The sequence below is a fragment of the Osmia lignaria genome, chromosome 11, assembly GCF_051020975.1.
Source record: "Osmia lignaria lignaria isolate PbOS001 chromosome 11, iyOsmLign1, whole genome shotgun sequence".
Lineage (NCBI taxonomy): Eukaryota > Metazoa > Arthropoda > Insecta > Hymenoptera > Megachilidae > Osmia > Osmia lignaria.
In genome coordinates this window covers 11,053,842-11,080,866 of record NC_135042.1, presented here as the reverse complement: position 1 = coordinate 11,080,866, position 27,025 = coordinate 11,053,842, and the positions used below count along the sequence as shown (strand labels likewise).

Below are 27,025 nucleotides of genomic sequence, written 5' to 3'. Positions count from 1 at the left end.
TTTTTGCGGTCTCGTAATTCCTGATGGCTTTTATCCATTGTCCTTAAACGTAACAATATTCATGTTCTTTTATCTTAAAACGGATAATATGTGTACAGGATAGAAGGAAAAGAGGATTCTTAGAATAGAAATATTTTATTGAGTCGGCAAATTAACAGTTAAGGTTTATTGTTAGGTCATTTGATACACGGTAATAAAGAACGCAAGCTAGTTTAAGTTTTACTAATTCTACTCACAGTATTTTTAATTAGTAATAACATATTTCAATTATATTTTAATTAGAGTAATATATATGTGGAGTGAGAAGCGGACAAGAGGCAGACGGCGAGTGGATGGTAAAGCGGACGGTAAGCAGACGGAAAATGAACTGCAAGAGGATAGCAAGCGGACGAAGAATGGACTGCGAGCGTTTCGAGTAAACGGTTTTTGGATGAAAAACAATACAAAGTTAAAATACTCGAGAAATTCTGATATTTGAATCGCAATGAAAGCCCTATTTATTTTGCAATATTTTATCTTTAATAACAATAATTGAATTCTAATTCTAATGGAGAATCTATAGTGTACCTTGACGCATGTATAGATCGCCTTTCAAGGCATAAAGTGGGTGAAACTTTGGATTTAAAATTAGCCCCTTGGTAATTAAGCGAAAAACATTATTAAGCTCTTCTTCTTCCTCTTGCATAAGCTTAGTTGCTTCTTGGTACAAATTTCTCGCTTGTTGAATCTCCTTGTTCTTGCTAAGCGGCTTGTAGTATGTCCACAATTCGCGAAGCTGTTTTTAATCGTTTGCTTTCGTGAATTGTTTAACATACATACACCTACGTATTTTCTACTATATTCGAATCTCTGGGCGTTTGATTAAAGAAAACCATATAAATGTATCTCACTTTCATGACTTCTTTATGGGGGGTCAAGTAACGACATTCGGGTGGCATGAAGGCTTGCCTTTTATTGGCCAAATCAATTATCTCCATTGCGAAGCACGTCGTCAACAGAGGGACATTTAAATAAAGAACGATGAAAATACAGGTTATATCACTTATTGTCAGCTGTTTTTCTTGGCTGATGGTGACAAACAGATTGTAAAGGAATTTAAATGCGTCGCATTGGGGATTAATCGTGAAAACAATGATGAAACGCTACGTGTCTTGGCAAACTTCAATTTTGATGCTTATTAATTTATTATATGCATTCACTAGGTGTATATGCAAAGAATTTAGAGCTGAGGAAAGTAAATAAGTCTCAAATCAGTAATTGTCAAGGAAATTAATTATTATAGTAATTTTAATTGCGAATTTTATGTAACATCGCTACCAAGATTCGCCCAAAGGTCGCAAAACGATATCCTGAACCTGAAAGTATTCGTACATATGAATATATACATTATTCATTAAGAATATAACAATTTTAAACTTACAACAACGTGTGGGCCATTGGTTAAAATATAAACTGCAGCTGCAGCAACGTCTTCTGGGTCTAATGTAGGGAAAGATGCGAGTGCCTCTTCAGAGTATGTACTGTAAGACTTCATCAGCTCTGTGGCAACTAATCCCGGACTGATACCCTGTATTTTTTCCCCGAAAAAGTAATTCAGATCGAAATGCAGTATTAGAATTAGAACAAATCTAATGATTTATAATGGTTTGTTAATTGAACTTATACCGTGACTCTTATTTGGGTTCCAGTGAGTTCGTGTCGTAAAGTCTGAGCCAGAGCGGTGATAGCTCTCTTCGTGGCTGGATAAACAGAGAATCCAGGAATAAAAGGCACTCGTTCAGCTGCAAGACTGTTTACATTGATGATCACACCTTCTCCTCCTGCTTCTCGCATCATGCGAACTGCTTCCTTGGTACAGAGACATAGTCCAAAAACGTTCACGTCGAAAACGGTACGCCAATCCTCTAGATTGCCATCTACATATTTCGCAGTGGAAATTAGATGTAGTATATAGTCTTTCCAACTAACATTCAATTAAATTACCTATCAACGAAGATTCTTTGGTCATTCCAGCATTGTTTACCAATACGTTTACTGGTCCAAGATTCTCTTGTACCCATGCGAATGCTGCGACTACACTTTCCTCCTTGGAAACGTCGCATTCGACGGGATAAAGTTTGCCCGTGCATTCTTCCAGACCCTGTGCCAATTCTTTGATTTTCTCCACCCTTCGCGCGAGACCCGCCACCACCATACCTTAATTATCATTCAATAACGTTCAACCGTTGGCTATTTAATGTGTTACATTTTTCTTTTCTTTTCCTTAATTATTATCACTTACCGTTTTGAACCAATTGTTTTGCAATTGCAGCTCCGATACCTGCACTGGCACCTGTAACAACGGCTACCTTTCCTGTCCATCGCTCCATCCTCGCGATATCACGTACGAATCACGACTGTACGAGTTGTTGGCGGTAATAAGATCGCTTATAAGTCTAGAAATTGATTGGAAAAAAAATCTGATGCCACTTAAAAATCATTGGACTGGTCCAGCAAGAAACTCGATAGTCTGGTGGTAAACCCATACCTAGCCTTCAGACTGATATGTCCTCGACAATTAATGTTGTTTGCGAGATCCCTGACGTATCCTGTCTGTGGTCTATTTTTGATCTTCGTTAGATTTCATTCGACGCAAATAACTATCTAAGAAATGATTTAACGTTCGCTCTTTCGTTTCCAGGGAAATTCAATTTGAAGATTATACTTGTTCACGATGCTCTTCTATGTGTAACTGCATTTGCAACGAGGCGCATACCACGAGATTGCTTGTGGGACACTAATTGAGAAGCCCTTGCCGTCTGTTCGTTACATTCTTTTTATGGTATGGTTTTCTCTTCTTCTATGGTATCGGATTTCTCAGAGAACAGAGTAATAGTATCCGTGATATTATGATAGAAATATTAATGATTTATATACATATATATGTATAGACTGCAGAAAAGAAACGCTAATAGATTATTGTTCCGAAGTTCATAGACGGAAGCGATTCATTAATCGGTTCAGGCTAATTAGACGCGCTTTAGATTGCGAAATCAATTGCATTACAAATAGTTTGCCATGCAAATTAATTTTTACAGCAAAATTTTTAAAGGGGAATTAATGATATTATTTTTTTTTTAGCATACAAAAATAAATAGAGTGTTGAAAAGGTGATTATAGGACATATAAATAACACACCTCAAATCTACAAGTATTTATTGGATATAAGGCGCCTACATTGCTGAGTACTATACACTTTGAAACTCGTATCGAATCAGCTCCATTTTGGAACTTTAAACAGTTTTGCTTATCTTTTAAATTCGTCGTGTATCTTGATGGAATGACAATGATTTCGCTAAACATTGTCCAAGCATGGCACTAAACAGGAACTGCTAACAGTGGGCTCTAGGCGGAGATTAAGAAATAGTACCGGAAGTCATTCGTACTCTTTTCGACCGTTTCAAGCGAAATTTAACAACGTATTGATTTTATTACAAATAAAACGAGATTGTGGTCGATGTTCTTGTTTCTTTTACAATTTAATCGACGATTATTTACAATTGCTACTTCTAAAAAATCATTATATGTCGCGAAGAAAATATATTATTTCTTTTTTCTCTTTCTTTAAATCGTAACATGTACAAACGATAAGATTCATCTTTTATCGTTGAAATTGTTACTAGTAAACTGTGGATGTTTAGGTAAATAATATAATATGCTTTTATTTAAACGCGAAGAAAAAGAAATTGAGATATGTGAAATTTTGTTTTAATTCAATTATTTTATTTCCAGGGGAACACCTCGAATTTTGGCCTGATCAATTCGAATAGCAACACGTGATGTCTACAAGGATTAAGCTACGTTGTAATTTCATTGAAGCCTTGTAATCGTCAACAGAACTTGAAAGTGAATATAAATTAAAGGTATGAATGCATCGTTCTAGCTTTTGAAAAGAATTTAAAGGGTGTACAAATACTTCTTACACCCACCCACGTATATGTACGACCATAAGAAATTAAATAGCTTTCTATTCTCCATCAAATTAGATGATCACAGTTAGTCTGTTTCGATGTATTTATACAAAATTGTTCCTCCGATTATGAATAGTTACATTTTAGTTTCTTTATTGTATCTCAGAATTGCTTTACGTGCTATTTCATAGAAAACACCTTTACACGAAATAGACTCATTGTCAGATCTATACGATTTAGAGGTGTTGCTGTCCATTATCAATAAGTTATCATCGATATTTATCAATAGCAGCACTTCTAATTCGATTACCAACTCCATTTGAATAAATATATCACTCGAGAGACCATCGAAGAAAGCAACGGGCTAGCACGACGGTAAAATTCTCACGAATAATTCAAAACTTATGGTAATTATATAAAATAAGATCCATCTCGTTGATATCTTGATATATACGTGATATTGAAGGTCAGTTTTTGAGTAATTTCATATTATACGCGTATAAGCGACGTTTATTACGAAAATATTAAAGATATTCATATTTAATTTTGTAGGTGATTTCCTGAGGCTGTTTTAAAGCATCATTTTACCGAATTGGTAAATAGAAATGAATTTACTCGGAGAACGATCATCCCTCTCTGGAATTACCTAGGATATTGTTCTTTACAAACATATCAAGGTAATTGAAATAATCACGGTGGACTATATTTTCTATAATTACCATGAATTCATTTATTTGAGTTATTACTTCATGTCTCTACACGTGTACACAACGGACATATCAAAGAATGAAACTTCTAGAGAAACTTACGCGACGATTCAGATAGAAGATTCTTTTTAAAACACGTCTAATACGCTTTTATTCGGACCATCATTCGAATTCTAAATGTACAATAATCATTTCTAACGAATTACATTATTACATTGCCATTGTCATCATCGTCGCATCGTACGACAAATATCTTCGTACGCTTTAAATCCGATTCTCTTTCTCTCTTTCTTTATTTTGTACACGTGACGGCTCCCGTTTTGCAAATAATTACCACGATTGTGTCGTTTTCGATTCAAATTTTAATTTACCATGAATTTTTATTACTTGTTTTTTGAAATTAATTGTTATTCGATTCAACGCGTCAATTTCAACCCTTTGTCTGTTCATTTCATTCTCGAATAGACTAACGAAGAGGTTTTCACATTAAGAATAGAATCATTGGCGTAACTAAGTACCTATCAGCCAGGTTTAACTAATCAATATTAGAATTAAGTTAGAATTAAGTAATATTTGATAATTGATATTTTTAGTAAACCTTTCAAGCGTTAAAGCTTCAAAACTTCTAATCTCTTAGTTAAGTTCGGGGACCTGGCCAGTCCCAAAGATAAAAGAAATGATCCTAGTTACGCCAGTGAATATAGCGAAAGCTGATTTTCTGAGAATGATATGGGATAAATGAGATTCGTATTCAGTTGGCGCATGCAATTACTCACTTTGAAAAGAAACATCAAAATTGAATGAAACCAGATTTGTTTTGCCAACTTGTTATACGACGACAGAGAGTTTAGGAATGCTTTTACACCCAGGGTAGGCAAGCATAGGGGGCACATTTATTGTAATTATGCACAAATGGGAGCGAGTGTCTACCTCTGTGTCAGTGATGTTTAGGAAAGGAGTCGAAATGAGTGCTTTTATGACCCTGTGCACTTTGGGTCATATTGCTACCTGAATGTTGTTGAGCTTGAGATTGATGTTGTTGACGTTGATGCAGCTGTTGCTGTTGCTGTTGCTGCTGCTGTTGCTGCTGCTGCTGCTGCTGCTGCGGTTGTTGCAGTAATTGCGCACGTTGTTGCTGGTGATGTTTCTGTTGTGCCTGTTGACGTTGTAGCTGTTGTTGTTGTTGTTGTTGTTGTTGTTGTTGTTGTTGTTGTTGTTGTTGTTGTTGTTGAAACTGATGATGATGCGATTGAGATTGTTGCTGTTGATGCTGCTGTGGTTGCTGGATTTGTTGTTGCTTTCGTTGCTCCAAACCAGCGGCCAAGTAAGAGAACACACAGAGTACGGAATAGCAGATTTGATCTGCCTGTAATTCCATTGAAAATAATCATATTTTTATGTTGAAGTGGTGTAAAATATACGGTAGGATTGCTCCTTGAATTTTCATCCAAGAAATCAATGGAATTTCAAGGAATAATGTGATATTTTTCTTTACAAGAATAATAAGTAATAAAAAAGAAGCTTAATGGTAAATTAAAGAAAGTACATGCATCAATTATTGTGTATGTAGAAGCATTCTGAAAAGAGGAACATAAAGTTACTTTTAAAATAGGCAAAACAAAAAATTAACTAAACCTTCATGCATTGTCGTTTTCAGGATCGTCTTGAACTTCAGACGAGAGTTCAGATAATGTAAAGGCAACGGAGAATACCCTGTGCATGCAGTGGCACAGTTCATTGGCCTGTCACACAGCATATAAATCAAAAATATCATTGATGAAGTCATTAATTACGATAACTTAATTGAAAGAAATTTTTAACACGCACAACAATAAATAATTTCTACAAAGAAATTGGAAAAAAAGAACAGGTAATCTATCGCTTAATATCACTTACCATTTGAGACTTATATTTACGTTGAATTACTTGTCTAGTTTTAGGATCTGAAATATAAAAAAAATAATATAGAGCCATATAAAGAAGACAATCTATTATAGTGCAATGGTCGGTCTTTTTGGAGAAAACTACATTTTTCTTTAGCACTTTGAGTGCCATGCTAAAATTGTTGGAAATTATTTTAATTAGTAATTTTATTTCTAACAAATTTAACATTCTTTCTTTGTCATCGTACCCTAAAAATCGTATTCATTCAAATATGTATAGGTGGCATGTAGTGGTGGTACTCAAAGTGCTAGATAAACACACGCAACAAACGTGTTTGATTTACTCACTGAATTCTTCCAATACAAAGATCCCATCCTTCTGAGTAAAGCACTTGCGGATATGATCGAGTCTTACAAAAAACTGCAAATAACACGATCATTTCGCATTAGTTAGCATTACATAAATATCAATGGATTATTCGAGCATCTACTCGTACATGCACACTTGTGATTATTTTTCTATATGGCCTTTTTAATGCCCCGGACAAAGTTGTGTGTGCCAACAACGCTTTGGAGAAAAAAGCGTGTTTTTTATCGTAATAATGCTCGTTTCGGTTGGTTGTAATAAGCTTTTCAATTAAATTAACTTTCACGTATTATCGTAATACATATCACAGTGCACCTTGATTACTTAATAAAGCTGTATTTTATTGATTAAAGAAATGTCACTTAATGTCGCTTTGATTATTTCAGTATTTTTTATTCTATTTTTCTTTCATTGTATAATGTATTCATTATAATTTGGAAATTGGTAATTAAGAGACATTTCTTCGTCGTTGCTACCAAAGTTCATCATTCCATCGGTAATTAATATTAAACTTCAAGAAAATCAAAGCAGAATGTAATGAACCTTGGCATCATGTCATTTTCAATTTCTTCATACGAAGAGAAAAGCTGTTATTGATTATATTCGAGATTTATCTATCTCTCTATAATCAAATATTTTTCTAAACATAACTATCAGTAAATCTACTTGTAAATCGAGGAATCATCTCCAGACTCGTAGTAACAATGATAATAGATTCAAATTTACTAGATATTAAATATGTTAATCTTCGATGATTCCTCATATTTTCTTTTTTTTTCATTTTTTCAGTCCATGTACACGAGAACAACCATCGACGAGAGCATGCAGGAATCAACAAGGCCGAAAAAGCTGAAGAAGCTGCATAACACCATGCATCATTTTCTTCGCTAATTAATATCCAATATCCATTAGCGTAGAATTGATAAAGCGGCTAGAAGCGATAACACGCGTGTTAGACGAATTGTTTGCAAAAAACTGGTAAGTTTAATTGTTTTCTTTTTCTCCAATTTTATTTTTTTTTTTTTTCTTTTCAAGCAAAATCTCAGAACAAAGAGCAGCATTCTAATCGCAGCGATAAAAAAGTAGCGGCAGGCAGGCAACTCTGGAGATGGCCTAAACTTATCAATGTAAAAAAATGTCATTGATCGTTCAGCGTCGATAATTCTGCTATATATGTGCAATTGTATCGTCTAAGACGAGAATGCGCTGGGATTTCATCCCCCTTTCTTTTATTTTCTTTTTTTTTTTTCCAATGATGCACAGTCACGATCCGATTGAGGTTTAAGTAACCGCGCATGTGTGGTTGATTAATTAGATTTAAGGTTCGAAACATCGTGTACAGCGGTGCCATGCTAGAAACAGTGTTTTTCAAAGCAGTATTTAAACATAATTAATTTTTCTTCTTTAAGCGGATATAGCAGAATATTTTTTCTATAATAATATTAACAATTTTACAATAAATTTGATTTATACAAGTTGATCTCGAGCTTCCGAGGTTTCAAGTTTGCCAAGTTTCCAGGCTTTGAAATATTTTAAACAAATTCTAAAGATTAGGCGATTAAACAATAGCTAAATTAGAATGTTCCTTTTTAATTTTTTCTTGTTGATTGAAGTTTGGAAAACACTGTTATAAAAAAAGTGTCGTGGAGGTCGGAGAATAAGGTGTTTGGAATTCTTTCGAGTTGCTTTCCACGTTTTTGGGAATTTCATTCATAAAAATTAAGACATCACTATATAGCACGAAACCATTGCTCTACTACATAACTGGCAATGTGAGAGTGGTTTTATAGATGGTTCTGCATAAGCGGGCGATTTTTCTCTATTGTACATATATCGAGATCTACTCGTTCATGCAGTGCATTCAAATTTCCTCAGAAACGTACAGAAACATTCATTTCTATTTTTATTCACCAATGATTAAAAATAGGATCAATTAATTTCAATTATACCATCCCGTAAAAAATATCTACTAAATGTTTATTAATTTCGTTTCATCATTTCACGAATAGATTCAAAATTATTACTAATTATTATTTTTTTTATTATTTGTCTAATTTAAAAGGTGGATAAGAAATAAGCTTCTGAAATCCGGTTAACTACTTCAGAAATAAATCAATTTGCTTTTACTTTTACTTATCAGAGGACTGATTATTATAACTGCAACACGAATACTGTATCGGGATCATTTCTTTCTTTGCCACCTCCAGTACCAGCAGTTAATGATTGGAAAAAAAAAAAGTTCTAACGATATGATAAAACTAATTTCCATGATGGAACACTTGATGTATAGAATGTAATGGGCAGAAGGAAATGATTCGTTTGGTGTACAGACCGATATTGTGTACGAATGACACAGACTATGTAAAAACGAGTACATTAGTTGCATAATTGTGTGCACCGAATACATTGCTCTACAAGTTGCACTAAACACTACTTACAAATATACTTTCATCTAAAAGACAGTATTAATCGTTTGGATTGAAATAATGTTTAAATGCGGCAGACACTGTTCTGCATATTATAAGTAAATTTACTGGTACCTGAGTCAGTTTTACGATATAAGATTAACATACAGGTACATATGTATATATATATTGTATAGTATATACATATACGTGTCACAACTAACACCGATCGATGGTTAAAGGAAACAAAGAAAAAAAAAAAAAAAAAAAAATACAAGTAAAAAGGTGTAGACAGAGCAGATCAGTTAAATTTAAATGCACTGTTAGGAGTGTAGTAGTAGATATACACATATATATATATATGTATGATTAATAATATACGGCTAAAAAGTAATGGTGAAATAAAGAAGCATTTCCGGAACACGGCCAACACTGATTATAATTAATATACTGAGTTCATATAACAAACAGTGATTTATTGATTAGTACCTCGAAATCCTGTATGCCCAGCCCAGGGGCAATGTCGATGGACAGGACAAGAAAACAGAAAACAGAAAAACAGAAAATTAAATCTCTGGTATAACAATTAAATCCACTAGATAGAAAATATTAAGGGGGCTCAATTACGATATGAGATAATACAGTTAAATTACCTATCAAGTCATGGCCAATTAAAAAATAGCATATAGTTTCCATTGTTCAAGGACCATCTCAAAAGTTCCCCAAGCTGAGAAAAGTCTATCTATTATGTACGATAAATTAATCGGTTTCAATGTAATGATCGCAATTATTTCATCATTATTATTTATCAATTATATAAGCAGCATCGTGTAAATTAGATTAATTAAATCCAATTAACACATTGAATTTTGCGATAAGAAATGGGCGTATAGTAAATAAATTTTCAAAACTTGAAGCCATCAAGTTCTCGAGTTTTCCAGTCTACGCCACTTAACGTGTTAATATATATATATATTTTTTTTGTATACCTATATTCCTTATTTCAAATTGTTAATGATTTTGAATAGACTTTCCTCGCAATGACCACGACAAATAATGAGAAAACGAAACAAATCGTTAGATTTGTAGAGAAAAATATAATATTGCATCCAACATTCAGTACAAATCATAATAGGTATATATATATATATAAAATCAAATTCTTATACTCCCTAAATCCTTATCTCTTACGAATATAATAATGATAAATATGTAATGATTATAATACAGATAAAAGAGACTGCAGCTGCACATCGAGCTCCATGCAAGAAAACACCGATTAACGCTTTAACGAAAATATTACCCAACAAAATGACCGATTATTATATATACAGTATGCATACAGTATGCCTGGATTAATTGTGTATACATGCTATTATTTTACTAATTATTGAAAATACGAAAAAATGTTTTATACGATTCCATTAATACTGATGTCTGATAAATAATAATCACGAATAAACTGCTGATATTCTATTGAGTTTTCTCTATCAAATAACTTTTGTATTAAATATTCTTTCATATTTTCAATAGATAAATATAATCAACGTGTATACATGTACTTGAAACTGACATACCGTATACATACATATATTATGTGTGAGGCTATGTATATATGTCTATACATATCAGAGTATCCCTGTCTGTATGTGAAATATAATTACCACAAAATTAAATGTTAAATAGTAATATGTAGAATATTAATAACCAGCGTGTCAGGGCTGCTCTTCCTGTGTAAAAAAAAAAAAACAATATTCAACGACGTGTATGAGTATGTGATTCATAATAGCGATATGCGTGTTATATGTCGTGTCCTATGCGTATACGGTCATACCCAAGACTTATTATATATTAATTTCTTCTAAAATAGTCAAGAAAATGAAGTATAGATTTTGGAGCTTCCAAGTTTTCAAACTATTGAAAATTTGGAAGTTTGAAAATTCACGCGTGTATAAGTATTCGTGAGGACATAAGTCAAGGTGTGACTGTATAGAAAACATTATTTTTTTTTTTATCGTTATTTCTCTTTTCTTTTTTATGCTTCCTTACTGTTTCCGTTCCTCGTGTGCATGTGTGTCTCAATGTATGACATTGTCTCTTGTCTAATTAATAATCGCCTGAAAATGTTCTTTTTTTCTTTTTCAGTAATCCTTCCTCGATTGAATAAGTGGAAGAATGGAAGATCCAGTCAACCGAGGTTGTAGGTTTTTGGTGTGATCCTGTCGTCATCGTACACCTCACAGACTCATACATAAGACTGATATAAGATACGTATAGATACAAAATTAAGCAGATCGTGGTGGCTAGCGATGGGAGATAATATTGAGTGGTCCTTGCATCAATGCAGTAAAACGGAGATAGAAACGAAAATACACAGAGAAGAAGAATCATATAATCGAAAGAATATGAACAGTAAGAGGTTGTAAGTAAAGTGGCAAATTTTATACCCTAATTTCTTCACCACCATTCGATCGTTTAGAAAATAGAACGACTGTAATGTAAATAATTATTATATAATTAAAAAATTCCGCGAAAATCATAGGAGAAAATTTCATTACATAATAACGCCGTATGAAATGTAATTTCATAGCAATTAAATCGAATGATGGTGAACGGTTCTCATAAACTTATCAACATAACAAATCTTAGATACTTAGTGTTAAATCGCTGAAATAAATACATTGTTATACAGTATTTAACATTAGTTAGGAGGCAGAGTAACATCGCCAAAGAAAGACATGACACGGTATAATGAAGAAGAAAGACAATATAAGTGGAGAGAGAGGTTTAAAAACGAGTCGCTAAAAAAAAAATGAAATAAAAGGAATTGGTATATCCAAGATGTATATATATATATATGAATAAGATCGGATGCGGTTTCAACATTACATGTACAAAATTGGACAATGTAGAAAAAAGGAAACGTTTGCACAACCGTTTAATAAGTAAGTTTCGAAGTTTCCATTCTTCTTGCAGTTCGTTTATAGAACGTGATAGCGTGATGCACTTTTAAGTGCGAATCATACCTTGCTATTCGCGAAGAGGAGACCCACGCCCTCCATGCAAACCTGCAGAAGTCCACCCTCACCGGTACGCATATCTTGAACTGGAAATTCACCGCCAAGTTCAATTCCTACGTTTGCACCACGACCACGGGCAGCAGCCTTCTCCATTGCATCTTTTATACAGTAATATAGGTCCTTGCACTGAAAATTCCATTCACTTTTCAAATTCTTTTACTATTTCCCCATGAATGAACAGAATATTACTCTTTTCAGTTCGTTCATATAATTTTAAATACAGAAATTTCTTGCCTTAATTGAACAATGATCTAATTAAGTGTATACCTTTTTAGTGTAATACTTATGCAGCTGCGTTTGCCCGCCGTTCCGTCGCCAAAGGCACAAAACTTTGTTCTTTGGACTGTAAGTCATGTTCACCAAACGTTCGTACCACCATCGTTCAACGATTACGCCGTTCACGGATCTCAACACGAGTCCGTCGTGGCGAACCTCGAGAAAACGTAGATCACCTTCAGCATCAACACCAGCGTGCACTGTGAACGACTGCCGATGCATTTGTCGAGACGTAAGAGGCTTCAAATCTATATCATTACCGTACTGAAATATCCAAAAAATCGTCAAATTATTTTTTAAATTATTGTTAATAGAAATAAGAGACACGTATAATCAATTGGTTTTTCTATGTAAAGGGTTAAGAAAGGGTAAAGAAAATCGATCATCCACTTACAAGATTATGTATTTGGTCAAGAAGTTGATTGAGCTCTTGACTATAGATCAAACCAATATGGCTTTTCCCAAGTAGCCTTCTCACTTTACGCTTCAGCTCGTTCTTTTCAACGTTCAACATCACCAAGATTGCCGTTAAATTGTGCAACAAAGTGCACAGTAATCTATCTTCGTCATGTTCCAAACGTTTCTTTTCACTTTCGCTCAAACTCTTATACCTGTGTACAGACAACGCGTATAACATATTTTGGAAGTCTTATTACTAACAACTTTAATGATCGTACCTTTCCATCATCTCTCCAGGACCTTGATCCATGCCAATCATATCTCTTTCTTGAGAAACTGCATCCAAAAATGCATCTTCCCAAAATTGCATCTGGTCCCAAAGCGAAGATCGTTCTTTCCCTAACAAACCTATCATCCATTGTGTTATAATTGTATTTCAAAGAATGTTAGTTTTGTATTTCTTATATTATACCCTCGAATAAATAGGTTCTTGCTGCTTCTGGACTGGGTGCAGTGGTGGTGGGTACCAAACTTCCCCCGTGATACCGGAAACCAGTACTCAAAGAGGATTTGCTGGACCATACGCTTCCCGTACGTTGCTTTGGTTGACGTGGAAACTGAAATCGTCGAATTTCCCGTGAGATATTTTATTATTTATCGCACGATTCGTAATATCAGTCATACTATTGATTCACTTTTTTCCTCTAAAATAGGTCAACTTGAACACTTGGTTTCTATGATTCAAGGAAAGTTTCAAGGGATTGAAAAGTTGATGAGAAATTCTTCTAGGATAAATAATTATGCATAATATTACAGTAACAAGGTATCAACCACGCGCAATGATGGTTGCCCTCTACGAGGGGAATTGTGGAAGAAAAGGCACATCGTTACGCATGATTGTAAGTATTTACAAGCGATCAAATGTATTGTAAAACATTCGTGAAAGACAACTTTCTATTCGTTCAGCGTACTAAGTAACTATTAAGCTGTGAAATCGTCATTTAATGTGCAACAACCAAATGTGCTTTATCGTGTACTAGTGAGAAAACATGAAAGCATTAAATATCTTTTCGTATCCAAAAATTATTGTCTAGCAATGGTAGCAACATGCCATTCTATGAATTTCACTGATTTTTTCCTTTTTCAAGTGATTCATTAGCAATCGAATATTTCCCAATGCAAGTATTGCACAAGCTCTGGCGTTGTTTCTCTACAACAATGTCCAACTAACGAATCTAATTCGTCTAGAACAAGGGTTCATTTCGTTGCTTGTCAATCGAGGAGAGTCAGCTCTATTTTAGCTCCAACAAACAACTATTAATCTAATTAAGATTAAGGAATACGACAAACAGACAGACAAACTGATTCATTTACATTTCCTTGTTCGACCTCGCTATCAGAGACAGTGCTTCGGAAAGAAGCTTGGTGGGCTTGCCGAAAAGCAGGATTAGTGATAATGCTACCTCCGTCTGTGGATAAAGCTTCGCTGCTTCCTGTTCCACCTCCCCGCCCACTCTAAAAAACACACACGACGCTTCTATGTAGCACACTTTACAAACAGCATATATCGCTTTGAACGGTTTCGTTTTAGAAAGCTATTCCACGGAGATACAAAATCATTTTTTACTCTTGGGCAATACTTTTTTGTCTAATAGAATTTAGTTATTGTCTTTTTCAAAAAATTATTCATGCAACATTGGTAACAATATCCATCGTGTACCTACATATATCAGTTGAGACACACTTATAATTAATTGTATATACAGCCACCACTGATTGCTTTTTGCGGAAGAATTTTTTTCTTTTATTTAGTCTACTGGCAAGGCGTCGTAGAGATAGCGAAAGTGTAAGCTTTGTTAATTTAACACATTGATTGCTACAATTTTAATTGTAATTTTGTTACATAACTACTATTAATGAGTTACTCAGAATTTTAATATAGCAATGAACGTGTTAAAAAGTGAAGTGTGAGTACACTTTTGTTACCTTTCCAAGGTAACGTCCTTCCATTACGAAGGACACGTTTCTTTTCTATTACCTCAGAATCAAACGACGTTAGCCTGCTGAGGAACTTTCCTTTTTTAGTGAACATATCAAGGAACATGTCTGTTGTCGATTGATTCCCCTCGTTCGCTGGTGATGTGTGACCGTGTGGCATTTCCAAATGAACTTGTGGCGGGTCTGTCGTTTTCATAATTTTCATTAAGAAATATTTCTTTTAAATCGTTTGCACATTTCATTTATTATGTACCTGATTTTTGAGATGCTTCAGTTAGTTCAGGTTGAGATGGTGATTGCGGTGACTTCAAATTTTCTCTACTGCCAAATGGACTAGATGTCTGAAAAATATTACCGATTTTCAAGTTGGAATTATTACATATTACATATTAAGTAGAAGAATACTGGCATAAATACTATCAAGGATAAAAGGATACACATACTTGAGACATTAAAGAACTATCAAAAGTTCCCTCAGAAAGATCCTTGCTCCAGTAATGAGTGTGTGCAATTTCCATTAATTGGAAAACTGATGCCATTCCACCAAGTCCAAAGTTATTGTAAGTGTGTCCAAGACCGTGAGCCACTGCTTGAAGGCACTTTAGCATTCCTTTGTACACTGGTTTTGAAACACACTGTAAATAGAGAAGAAAATATTATTCTTTCAATTCGGTCTAATATCATAACTTAGGAATGTCTCCTTTTCTTAATTCGTGTTCTTCGAATGAATGAATTATCACAACATACCACATCGTCGATATGATCATCAGGGCTGATTTTCTTGTTTAGACCTTTGTTAAGCTTCGTGACAACAAAATCTCTGTAGCTTTCATCTTCCATAAGTTTCTTCAATCTATTCAACTTCAACCAACCGACACCTTCGCCTGTCAAAATTTGATTCACTACCTGAAAATGAATTCGATCGTTTATATTTTACATTTCCATACGATTAATTAGAGCGATGGATCCAAAAAGAAACGTACATCGGTCAAGAATGCTTGATTGTCACTATTTACATTGGATCTTTCAGCATTCTGCATCCTCTGAAGCTCTTCCTGAGTGTTTTTATTCGTCGAATGTTTAATCAACGATGAACGTTCCACTAATCCTGTTTTACCTATTGTAAAATAAACGCTTTTAATCTTGTAAATGTTCAATTAGATAATAAGATAATAATTTTTAAATACTTTTAGGGAATGGTCCAAGCATCGGTGTCTTCTTGTCCGATTTCTGCGACTGAGAGTGGAGACCGGCATTTCTATTAGAATTATTTTTACTTCCTGCCGAGTAATATTTGATATAATTAAGTATGTAATGAATGACTTTATTTAAAAAAAAAAAAACAAAAAAAAAAAGTAGAACGTACCAAATAGATCACTAAACATGCTGCTAGTTTGCGCAGCGATGCCATTTAAATCACTACTAATATTGCTGAAAAAATCACGTCCGATTTCTCTACGCCCACCGCGATTATCCGAGGCGACCAATTGGGTGCTAATCGAATCTCTTCTTTGTACCAGTCCAGGAGATGGTGGAGGTGATTGTTGCGTATCACCGAGACCCTACACAATTTTATTCAATTTTTCTTATTTTAATGAAATTCTATTGCTCTATCATTGTGTTCTATCTTTACATACCTTGAGTAAACCCTTCTTCGTAGCAACTTCTTTAGCACTTTTCGTAAAATCTCCAAAAGTGCTCTTACCAACGTACGTCAAATCGTCAAAAGTATTTTTACTAACTCCAGCCGCAGTTTTACTTGCCTCCAAAGCAGTCTTTGATGCTTCCTGTACAGATTTTGTCGCCTCTCCTACAGCCTTCTTTGTCTGTTGCGTAAACTAATTGATATTTTAATGAAAGGACTGTGAAACTACCCTTTCCAAATGTTTCTAAACATATTAATGTTACTTTAGAATATATTACCTGTTCCAGCGGAGCGAACAGACTATCCTCCCCAGCTTCTGTAATCTTTTCCTTTGCCTGATGTTTCAGCTGTTGAATAAAATAATAATAATAGTAATCTAATATTCTATTCAATTTTAATATCTGAAACTTGTTATTTTCAGGTCGAAGCTTTTTACCTTATCCATTTGGGCAAGAAGACCATCCTGACTGCTCTGTCTGGTTGTTTCCCGAACGAGATCCTTAGCCTGCGTTGCAATTTGTTCGAACAAAGATCCTTGTGATCCTTGTCGTAGAACGCCATTGCCAGTAACGTTGGATGTGCCTTGTTTCGGTACACCTTCTGCAACCTGTTTCTGAGTACCAGCGCTCAATGAAAGTTGTCGAGGAACAGTAGGTGAGCCATTTTCACTGTTACTATTCATTTGACGTGGCAAAAGTGGTCCTGTGCCCGTATTAAAGCTTGATGCTCTTGCCAGAACGTTTCCAACACTTGGGTGACGCTGAAGAACTGCTCCGCTTGGTTGGATCTTTGAAATAAAACAATTTCGCTTAACGAGACGTTGGAACTACTTATTTAAAATTACATTTACACTTCAGTCGAACATTTTTTATATATTTGGAAAAATTGTACTTCTTTATGATCAGTAGGTTGAAAAGTCATTTATAAATATTCTGAAATCCTTTATCATTCATGCAGACTTACTGAAAGGTTATTTTAGAGTGCATTTAATATCAGAATGCCAGAGTGAGAATCATTAAAATCATACAATATATACTGCCAGGTATTGTTTTACCAAAGACAATCCATGCACTTCAGGTGACAAATAAGAATCACAAAACTGGATAGACATCTAAGAGAAATCGAACAAATGACCAACCAACAGGTGAAAAATAATCTTCAATAAATAACATTTATTTATGAAATAGAAAACATTTGTTGAGATAATGCACGTAGAAACGTGTGAAACGTGATAAAGAGGTAATTAATGGAAAGGAAGATCCTGGTAACTCAACAAGAACGAGAAGGTGTTTCATGCTGAATACATTGAGAAATGCTTCTGATGACAGAATATGCATGCAGTTGAAATGATGACATCAAGATAGAAGGTAATCGATAGGGGTGACAGTCGATGAAGGATGACTCACAGGAACGACATATCTACTGACACGCGAGGTCCTGTGGGAAGTGGTAGGACGTTCAGTGTCGCTGATCGTTGCTGGAGTGGCTAATAATCCCGTGCCAACTCCAAATTGTCCTATAGAACTTTGTGCGCTCAGGATTGTGCGTGGTGTTATTGTTGATGCAGAGTCTGACTCAAAGCTACCACCTTCCTCTTTATCCTATGATCAAGTGTTTCGTTAGCGTGTTTTATACGCTACATTTCTTTATTACTTTCACATGGATCCATAGAAATTTCTTAGGAACAATAATTGTTTTAGGTTCGTCAAGGTTCGTTAGAAATTTTGACCAATAGGTAGCTGAAGAGAAAACCAGTTTCTTCAATGTGAGATATTCTTGAATAAAACTTGAATCTTACTGAATTCAAGTTAAAATTGTTAAAAGATTATTTCTATAAACTGTATTGCTAATGTTTGAATAACCAAAATTAAAGCTTCTAACAATTTTAACTGCAGTAAGACGGAATAATAAAGTTTTTTGAAACGAAGATTTCTAGCAGGATACGAAGAGTTCGGTAAAGAAAACCTTTGTTAAAGGAAAACAACTTACATTAGTCGACTGAGAACCTTCTTGAGCCTGAGGATTTAATTCAAATTCTGAATCTCTGTTCATGCTAGGACTGCTCAGATCGCTATGACTGGAGGAAGTGCTCGGTGGACTTTCCGGCCTGGTTGTTGACTCCTCCTCCATTCCAGGATATTGCAAAGAACTTGGTGGATTGTAGACATTCTTTGGATCTACCGACAGAGCCATTTGTGGCTGTGCCACTAGCGCGGTACAATTGTAACCTATGAAACATTAAGAAGAAATGTAACATTGGCACAAAGGGTAGTAATTTCTATTAATTTACTTTTAGGAATAACTTACTGGGCGACAGATCAGACGACACCATCTCAGAGACAAAATCGCTCAAGGAAGAATAAGAGGAGCTGGTACTCTCAGCACCCTCCGAGTCTGATCCACTTTCATCGGTAGGTTGATTTTCATGTTCCTTCATTGCCTTCAGAGCGTTCGCCAACGAGCTACCCGTGTCCCATACAGGAAAATAAATGGGTTCGAGGCTCGAAGCGTACCACTTTGGTTTATCCCCGATTTGCGTTGGGTCGAACACACCTGTCTGTACCCTGAGGAATGCCACGTTGTTTGGAGTTAAGGACCACTCGGCCAGAAATTCCACCGCCTGTGTTCTAGCGAATTTATTCAAGAAATGACTGGTGCGCGGCCTCGACCGAAGGAAAGAATTGATCTGAAAGGCCACCACCGGCCTTGGGTACAGCCTCAGAGTCCTTGTGTGCTCGGTGAAGTTAGCAAGCAAGTTCTGGGAGTTGAAGAAACGCACCATAGCCACCCTGGTGGCAACGTCCACCGAGTCTACGTCGTTGCCATAGATGAAAGGATTGAAAGGAGGCATGTGTTGCGAGGACATGGGTTTCTGAGGCGACGAAGATCCTGATGATTGAGATACAGACTGTCGACGTGGTCCAGAGGCTGCGCTTGTCACCGTGGAACTCGTTGAATGGAGGTGAGTATGGTGATCGATGCTTGGTCTGTGTTTCATCGACGAAACACTGTCGAGTATTAAATAATTAAGTCAAGTATTAAGTCTGAACTATGATTTATTCGTTGATATTACCTCAAACCGGACAAATGAGAAGTTAGGCTATCCCTTCTGCTAGGTGCTTGCAACGACGTTCGAGGTGAAGTGTCTTGGGGCAAAGGTTGCGGAGTCGTCATGCTAGCCATTGCCTGAAAAGGATAGCCCCATGAAGAGAATATATCTAAAGCGGTTCTCGAGCAACCTTTTCTTGCCAAGAGCCCGCGACATTCGTCTGGGATATTGTTGAAGCCACTACGTTCAGATCTACGCTATGCGCTCCTACGTTTCGTGTTCCAAGCTTCTCCTCTCTACGAAGTAGAGCTCTAATCTACTGGATTTATTGGAAAATTTTGTCTATTTTACATATACTGTACAACCAGTAACAAAGTTCCTTGTATAGACAGAACTTTCCAGTACACCTAACAATAATAATTATTATGAACTAAAGAAAAAAAGAAAAAAGAGAAAAGAAAAATAATGGTATTCTCTACTGTCATAGCCAGACTGTCCATGCGGCTAACTACGATGCAAAGAGGTCAGCTAAACGCGTCTACATGCAAAGAGTGATTAATGAAATATTTACACCAGAGCCGGCTTGGTCCATCAGTTGCATTGCCTGCAGAACCAGGCAAGTATATTATTAAAAACAATCATCAGATTCGGTGTCCATCAGTATTAGATAGAGACTGATAGACTAATGAACTCGACAATTTATCGTTTGTGTTGATTCTTTGATTATTTACCTGTCTCAAGTGATTCTTTAGTACGGTGCCTTCTGGCTCGGGCAACGGAGGCAATTGATCACCCGCACCGGTAGGTGGGTTTATCTTATTGCTGTCTAGATCCACTAGCCATATGTCATCGGGCATTTTGAAGTTCGTTTTGTACAATAAAAAAGTAGCGGGTATTCCGATAACAAATGGTGTAGGTGCAAGCAACAATTGTTCCGCGCAGCTCATGCACGTGGGTAACAACGGTATCGCGGGGAACATATACTCCAGAGGATAGATCATTGTAACGAACGCCATTACGGACATCGACAGGGCATTGTAGTCGCGAGATTGCAACACGATCTGAAAAGTAAACAATTTTTCATCTATCAGTTTCAGGCAAAGTAAGGCTTATCGTGAAATGGAGGATGATCGTTAAGGTGGCGATGGTAATCGAGAATAATTACCTTGTGCTCCAAGAGAATCAACGTGAGGACCTTCAAGCATATGTCAACGCCAAGAAGTTCCAAGGGTAGATGGAGAGGGAAATCAACGAGAGAAAATCTAGTGTGATCTGGGAGTGCAAAACAGAGTGGTGGCTGCATACTTTGAGACACGATTTCGACCTCGACTCGTGTCTTCGTTGGAACTGGTACCGGGCTGCTCAATAATCGTAATATCCAGGTTTCTATTTCTCTCACATCGTGGAGAACTATCGACGGTGTTCCTTCAAGTGTTTGTCCGGTTAGAACGCTCCATACTGTTTCCCTATTGTAAATTCAGATCAGATTTAATTAGTATAAAGTAAATATTCACTTTCGTATCGTATATACCTGTTGGTTTGCCTGGAAGCACCCACTTTTTGCGGTGAAGAACTTTCGTTACACGCGTCGATGATCTTCTTCAAAACGAAAAGGCATTCCCGAAACATCGAAAAGAAAGGGTGATGGGAAATGATGCATAGTGACGTTAGAGAATGGTTTCGTACCCTCTGAAAATAGAATAAATGATTTTTGTTGTACTAAAGAATTTGAAATGTATTTTCTATTGAAATTCTGGATATTTCAATTTGAAAATCATTTCTAAATAATAACCAGACATTTACCTGACGTCTTCGTGAAGCACGCGGTGATGGTGAATGACTACCACCGCTTTCGCTGTCCCCGCTCGGTGCAGTGATACCCAATCTTGGCGCGCTAACAGCATGAGACGTGTCAGAATCCCTTCTGCTGCTCGAACAATCTTTCTCAGAATCACTAGGTCCTACTGCACTGCTCCTATAGTCGCTATAAAGAACAGCTAGAGATACAGTCTCATAATTATTGAAAGTATATTCAATAACTCTTATGCTAATCATCTTGAACGAGGATAATAAGATAATTTAAATATAGCACCGCTTTCCTCATTGTAATACTCTTTCTTCGTTGAAATTCATTCTAAATTTATCTATAAGATTGCCACTCATGCATCAAACGTTATAGAATTAATTTTCTTAATCATTCGAGGTACTTGTGACGTGTTTCAATTTGAATAATTTTAATTTGATTAATTAATTATGGTAAAATGACGTTTTATATTTCACCTAGAAAATGCAGAGTCTGTACTCTTCTCCATACTCTTCCTCCAGCTCTCCCTTCGGAACGTAGTATTGTACTTGTCCCTTTTCACGGAGATTCCACTTCCGACCGCAGAAGCTACCCTCTCTACTGGTCGATAGAAATTTACGCAGATTCCGTAACGTGTCCTACCTAAAAATAGCGCAAAAATCTTTTTTATTCAGTTTTCAGGATGTATCCAGTTTGATTCCTTAAATAATCTAGACGCGTCTAGAGTTATTTAAAAAGATATCGATTAAGATGCAACCGTATACCGGAATCTTTGTCGGTGAGAGTGAAGGTGAAGGAGGTGGCCTCTCGTAAGGCTGTGCGTTTAGGGCCGACGCTGGTGCAACCCTCGGGCTGGCAGAAATAAACCATGTCCAAAGGTAATGGAAAATCTTTGTGATCTTCCACTGGATATCTTCTTAATAATTCTGGAACCTGTACCATCAATTTTCTATTTTAGTTTTCTTAATTATGAGAAGCAGCGATAAACGATACCTGCACAGGCTGACGAGAGACTGAGGGCAATCTAGCCCCCACGATGGCGAGATAATCCACCAAGCGGGGGCACAGGTGTTTCTTCTGTATATCCATAGCTGTAATTTACAGCTCTGTCACCGTTCTATGCAATGTGTACGAGTCATCTGAGCCGTTCGCTTTTTCTCAGGATCACCTCCCGATCGAATCATCCTTGTATCATTCTTCAATTGGTCTTCCACATCTGAAAACGATCGAATCAATACCACGTACATACAACAACCTTCCCCGGCATAAAGTAAGTTCAATTAAGTTCAATTAAGTTCAAGTGTGATATCAAAAGGCATCGAATTTTCTTTCTTCACCTGATACCTAATTAATAATTATGTTAAATCTTTAATTTAAAAGTAATAAATTGATGTAAGTTAAAATATTCGATTTTTCAGTGTCCCCGGATGATTAGAATGAAATGGATTAATTGATAGTACGACTGCTAGTACGCGAAACAATATTTGGAGCACGGCTCTCATTGATTTCTCGAACCTCGTGACCTATATATCAAGTTAACAAGAACCACAAAAATGCTCGGCCATTGTACAAGGTTTAAGCTGATTCACCATTCGTGAAACAATTTTTAGAAGTTTAGAAATCCACTTGTATTTGTCAGGAATTCTTTTACTATAACTACTGTTTTCTGTACTTTTACACCTCCTTCGATATCACCGTACAAAATGAAAAAAATCAACAACTTAAGGAAAGAAAAACGTCGCTTTATTCCGCTTCCGGTTACCCAAAGCGATAAATATAAAACGTGATATCGAGGGACGATGATTATTATTCACTATAAAAATTGCAGAAATAATTGAAAAATTCATAGAACAGCCCAGCAATAGTGATTAATATTTACCATCAGAATTTTTATTTAATTTCATTAATTATATGTGTACATTCTTGTTTTACTCCACTCGAATGCTTTCTTAAATTGAAACTAAACAAGAATTCACATCAACAAAGTGTTCACTTCGAATGGAAATGATTTTTCAACAAAATTGTGTACTATTTTAGCGTCTTAATCCCTTATTCTTGAGCTTTCTGCAAAGTTCCTTTTATAAGTAAAGCAATATGTTGAAATTATTTCAAGCACGTTTAAACTGAACATAATCTAATTCACTGTTAATTAAAATGTTTGTCAATCGTTTAAAAGAAAGAAAAAATGTATCCTGTTTCAGGTGAAAATACATGCCCATCGATAGAGGAGCTTTTCTACAACGTGTCGTGATACGTCATTCGTGATTGATGTCGTGGCTTTTTACGAATCGACGAATATAAGGAGAATAGTGATGAAAACGAGAAAGATTGATGATTCGAGTGACGAAGGATTCGAAGGAAGGACTTACGTGTCGTTTAACAAGGATAGTCGGTGATCACTATTTTAACAGTGCCATGGGAAAAAGCCAGAGGCTCATATACGCTCCGCATCGCCCAAATGGCGATACCATACTGACGATCGTTCGCAGCAAAGCTACTAGGCAGGCGTGCAACCAGGGGCGGCACTTGCGTTGTAAAAAGGACATCGTTACCCTGAACTGATAGCGAGCCCGGATGTACCAGGCTGCTTCTCCGATGCTTTTCAACAACTTCATTCAACCTCGTAAGAAAGTTTTATTCAACTTAAATTACTCATCAAATTGGGACCATATTACATTAACACATTTGTACGTCGCTTTATTATCTCACCAATCTGCATACGATATTAATATTAATATTAGAACAATAATAAGTCCCATCGGAGAAATTGGCCAAGTTGGTCAAAGCTTATTTTAAGTTCTCGAATAATGGCTTGGATAAGGGAGTTCACTTTTTTCATTGCAATACTCTTCTAAAGGGTTTGAATTAATTATTCAGTTCAAGGATAACGCCTTAGTGCGAGCAACACCTTGAATTATTAGAATCCTGAAGAAAGTTAACTAACTTTCTTTGCAAAAAAATAATTCTTATTTGATGAAACTATATTGTATATGAATAATGTTAAATGCGTTACTGTCATTTAGTTTTGAATACGGATTGATTTGCACCCCTATCTTCATACACAATAAAACTATAGTACATAAAAAAAAATTCAATATAAATAATATTAAATAAATCGTAGATGTATAATATTCTATTTATTTTGACAAGTAATCAATACATGGAATAATATAATTAGGAAGGTTTACATGATCATCAGTTACATTACAGGAGACGGATGAAATTACGCCTTTTTTTAGCTACCAGCTGGCAAGTTAATTGCCTTATTGTTCCTTGCAATTTTTACTATGCACACACACTCTCTCAAGCTTTATCGGCCTCGTGGAATTAACTTATCGTACACACGTGCGTGAAACCCCTCTATGTTCTCGCGTTTCAATATTGTTAATAATTCTGAAATTTCATTATTTACTCTTGCATAATGGAACATAGGTATCCTATTAGGTCGATAATAGAGCTGTTCATTGAAAATTAAGACTGCTATTTTATCTATATTCAAAACAAGACAAACATAAATGATTTAAAATTAAACAAATAATAGATTATAACGCAGACAGTAGTGCAAGATGCTCTGATTGCAAATTTTTGTTAATTTCTTCTTTTCTTTCAGGTCTTCCATTATAATTAAATTTGTGATGCGAGTGATGACCCTCCACATCAGTCAGCACGTTGAAGTTCTTTGTCAGAAACATAATTGAAAGGAGTTTGGTCTGCTTTTGATTGAATTGCTGACAAAACACGTCGATAAAGCCATTGATTCAAAGTTCAGAACAGACGAAGGATGAGTGCGCAAAACTAATGTGATTAAGGAGTACGTAAGAAAGGAGAGTCCGGCTGCGCAATATGACGTTGCACCTTCCGAACGACTACTACAATGTTGGATAAGGAACGTGTACCATCCTCGAGAATGGATGGCCTCATTGCATAGACGTGCTTGCTACCAGCTGGATCAATAACTTTGTCAGGCTTAGTTGGATGTTCGGGAACGTGGAGGTGGAAAACAGGGACGTAGAAACTATATTCGAAGGTCTAAGAGCCCTTTAAATCAACAATATTCAATTATTTCAATGAAAAACTGAGAGTTTTATAATGAACTGTAACTGAAGATAGACAAATTAAATTTATTTTTATTATTCTAATGTTTATTTGTGTAGTCTTTTGTCCTTAGTTTGCGAAAATAATCACAGAGTACAATATAATTAGAAAAGTATGAAATTTTTTACGAATCAGTTATAATATTTTCATAAGATTGTATGAAAAGGCTTAAAAATTATATGCATACTTAAGTAATTAATTAACTGATCGGTATCATATAACAAATCAAACATCATATATTTTAATTGGTAATACATAGCATTAACATCGACAGTGTTAACGAGTCGCTTTCAACTGCTAACTGATTCTGAGCGATTGTAATCGTGACTTTTGTATCTTAATCAAACTTCTGCGTATGCGCACGTAAATGTATATCAGTAACTACAGATACAACAAAAATGGACATGTCCTTGTTTTCGAGGGCTCATCATTTTGGGGGTGTCCACAACCCCTGGGGTACGGTATTCCCTTTGAAGAATTATAATAAGAACAATTAATAACTAGTCATGACGCCCACAAAGAGATATATATTGACGAATTAAACATAAAACATTGTTTAAAACTGATTTTGAATGTAACAATATTATATCGCAAATACATATTTATATATATCTATAATTCGTTGATTAATTTTCCTTCAAAGTTTTAACTATTAATTATTGAGATTAAACCAGTTCGATCTTTTATACGCTTGAATTACGCGGGCAAGTATATTAAATTTTTTTGGATCAGCGCCATCTAGCGGACGGTGATAGGAACTAACGATTTCTAATAGGAGAGCAGAATGAGCAAGGAGGTATGCCAGGAGGTATACTATGCACACCCAAGGAAAAATCATTAATAACTCATTTTCCAGGAACAATTTATGAACTTTTATAATTTCTATATAAACTACATGCTTGTAGCTACTTTCTCATATAGGTTTTGTAAGGATCCAGCCAGTAATTAATTAATTATAACAGTTTTAAGATCGACCGCTCGATACGCGCTTACCGACGGGAGAGAACTTTCATAGTTTTCTACTTTCCGGTGATTAATTTCCATATTTCAATGGTTAAAGAATAAAGAATAGCATCTTAGCTTTCTTCTACTACAGGTTTTATGAGCCTCTTGTACGTAATTAATTAATTATTAGCAATTTTTCAAGTGATCGTTCTTGCAGGTTTGAGCCGCCGTCCCTTGAACTGTTTATAATTAATTAATTACTAACAGGATCTTTACAAAACCTATATGTGAAAGTTGCTGAGAACACGCACTTCAAGAATTAATCATAAAAGTTCATAAATTGTTCCTAGAAAATGAGTTATTAATGATTTTTCCCTGCGGGGGCCTAGCATTACATTCTTTAGTTCCGATTCCATCCGCTA

At 35.6% G+C, this 27,025-nt stretch overlaps 2 protein-coding genes and 1 long non-coding RNA gene across 26 annotated transcripts; 1 reads left to right on the top strand and 2 right to left on the bottom strand.

The window, feature by feature from the left end:
* Positions 1-494: 494 nt before the first annotated feature.
* On the bottom strand, positions 495-2,419 carry LOC117610517 (farnesol dehydrogenase-like). Its single transcript, XM_034338030.2, has 6 exons — positions 2,282-2,419; positions 1,984-2,196; positions 1,666-1,916; positions 1,421-1,567; positions 1,261-1,355; positions 495-1,223 (listed from the first exon to the last, which is right to left on the bottom strand). Exons 1-5 carry the CDS (start codon positions 2,367-2,369, stop codon positions 1,314-1,316), a joined length of 741 nt encoding a protein of 246 aa, XP_034193921.1. The 5' UTR covers positions 2,370-2,419; the 3' UTR covers positions 495-1,223; positions 1,261-1,313.
* Positions 2,377-25,706, top strand: LOC117610518 (uncharacterized). Of its 19 annotated transcripts, XR_013063061.1 has the most exons (25): positions 2,377-2,515; positions 2,681-2,821; positions 3,121-3,902; positions 4,503-4,627; positions 6,315-6,527; positions 7,697-7,885; positions 11,458-11,734; positions 12,018-12,509; positions 12,668-12,900; positions 13,554-13,704; positions 13,781-13,966; positions 17,132-17,364; positions 17,447-17,614; positions 17,690-17,854; positions 18,039-18,664; positions 18,768-18,925; positions 19,007-19,672; positions 19,827-20,062; positions 20,247-20,375; positions 20,851-21,130; positions 22,238-22,441; positions 22,522-22,833; positions 22,982-23,136; positions 23,765-24,186; positions 25,174-25,706. It is a non-coding gene; the product is annotated as an uncharacterized LOC117610518 (long non-coding RNA). The 19 variants fall into 19 exon arrangements; XR_013063052.1 differs by having other exon boundaries at positions 3,121-3,680; positions 3,772-6,527; XR_013063062.1 differs by lacking the exon at positions 4,503-4,627.
* Positions 3,771-22,696, bottom strand: Rab3-GEF (Rab3 GDP-GTP exchange factor). Of its 6 annotated transcripts, XM_034338025.2 has the most exons (32): positions 22,557-22,696; positions 22,328-22,496; positions 22,040-22,205; positions 21,563-21,743; positions 21,291-21,448; positions 20,925-21,225; positions 20,491-20,820; positions 20,331-20,363; positions 19,784-19,896; positions 19,018-19,718; positions 18,700-18,938; positions 18,117-18,311; positions 17,147-17,497; positions 16,989-17,057; positions 16,703-16,903; positions 16,432-16,627; positions 16,253-16,345; positions 16,049-16,182; positions 15,813-15,971; positions 15,509-15,700; positions 15,319-15,406; positions 15,106-15,248; positions 14,442-14,582; positions 13,540-13,684; positions 13,346-13,475; positions 13,063-13,279; positions 12,660-12,932; positions 12,339-12,518; positions 6,889-6,961; positions 6,554-6,600; positions 6,293-6,399; positions 5,889-6,023 (listed from the first exon to the last, which is right to left on the bottom strand). In XM_034338025.2, the coding sequence occupies exons 1-31, from the start codon at positions 22,650-22,652 to the stop codon at positions 6,295-6,297; spliced, it is 5,619 nt and encodes a 1,872-aa protein (XP_034193916.1). In that variant the 5' UTR covers positions 22,653-22,696; the 3' UTR covers positions 5,889-6,023; positions 6,293-6,294. The 6 variants fall into 6 exon arrangements, with proteins under 6 accessions (XP_034193910.2, XP_076547104.1, XP_076547107.1 ...); XM_034338019.2 differs by lacking the exon at positions 6,293-6,399 and having other exon boundaries at positions 3,771-6,023; XM_076690989.1 differs by lacking the exon at positions 6,293-6,399 and having other exon boundaries at positions 3,771-6,023; positions 21,563-21,734.
* Positions 25,707-27,025: the final 1,319 nt, after the last annotated feature.

What these genes read in the sequence shown, in the direction of transcription:
- LOC117610517 (XM_034338030.2), bottom strand. Translation starts at nt 2,369, where the DNA reads ATGGAGCGATGGACAGGAAAGGTAGCCGTTGTTACAGGTGCCAGTGCA. An exon ending in AAAACAATTGGTTCAAAACG is followed by an intron (nt 2,197 to 2,281) that starts GTAAGTGATAAT and finishes ATGATAATTAAG; the next exon opens with GTATGGTGGTGGCGGGTCTC. An exon ending in CCAATGGCCCACACGTTGTT is followed by an intron (nt 1,356 to 1,420) that starts GTAAGTTTAAAA and finishes GAATACTTTCAG; the next exon opens with GTTCAGGATATCGTTTTGCG.
- Rab3-GEF (XM_034338019.2), bottom strand. Translation starts at nt 22,652, where the DNA reads ATGGATATACAGAAGAAACACCTGTGCCCCCGCTTGGTGGATTATCTC. An exon ending in ACAGACTCTGCATTTTCTAG is followed by an intron (nt 21,744 to 22,039) that starts GTGAAATATAAA and finishes TGTTCTTTATAG; the next exon opens with CGACTATAGGAGCAGTGCAG. An exon ending in TGATTCTCTTGGAGCACAAG is followed by an intron (nt 20,821 to 20,924) that starts GTAATTATTCTC and finishes TTTACTTTTCAG; the next exon opens with ATCGTGTTGCAATCTCGCGA.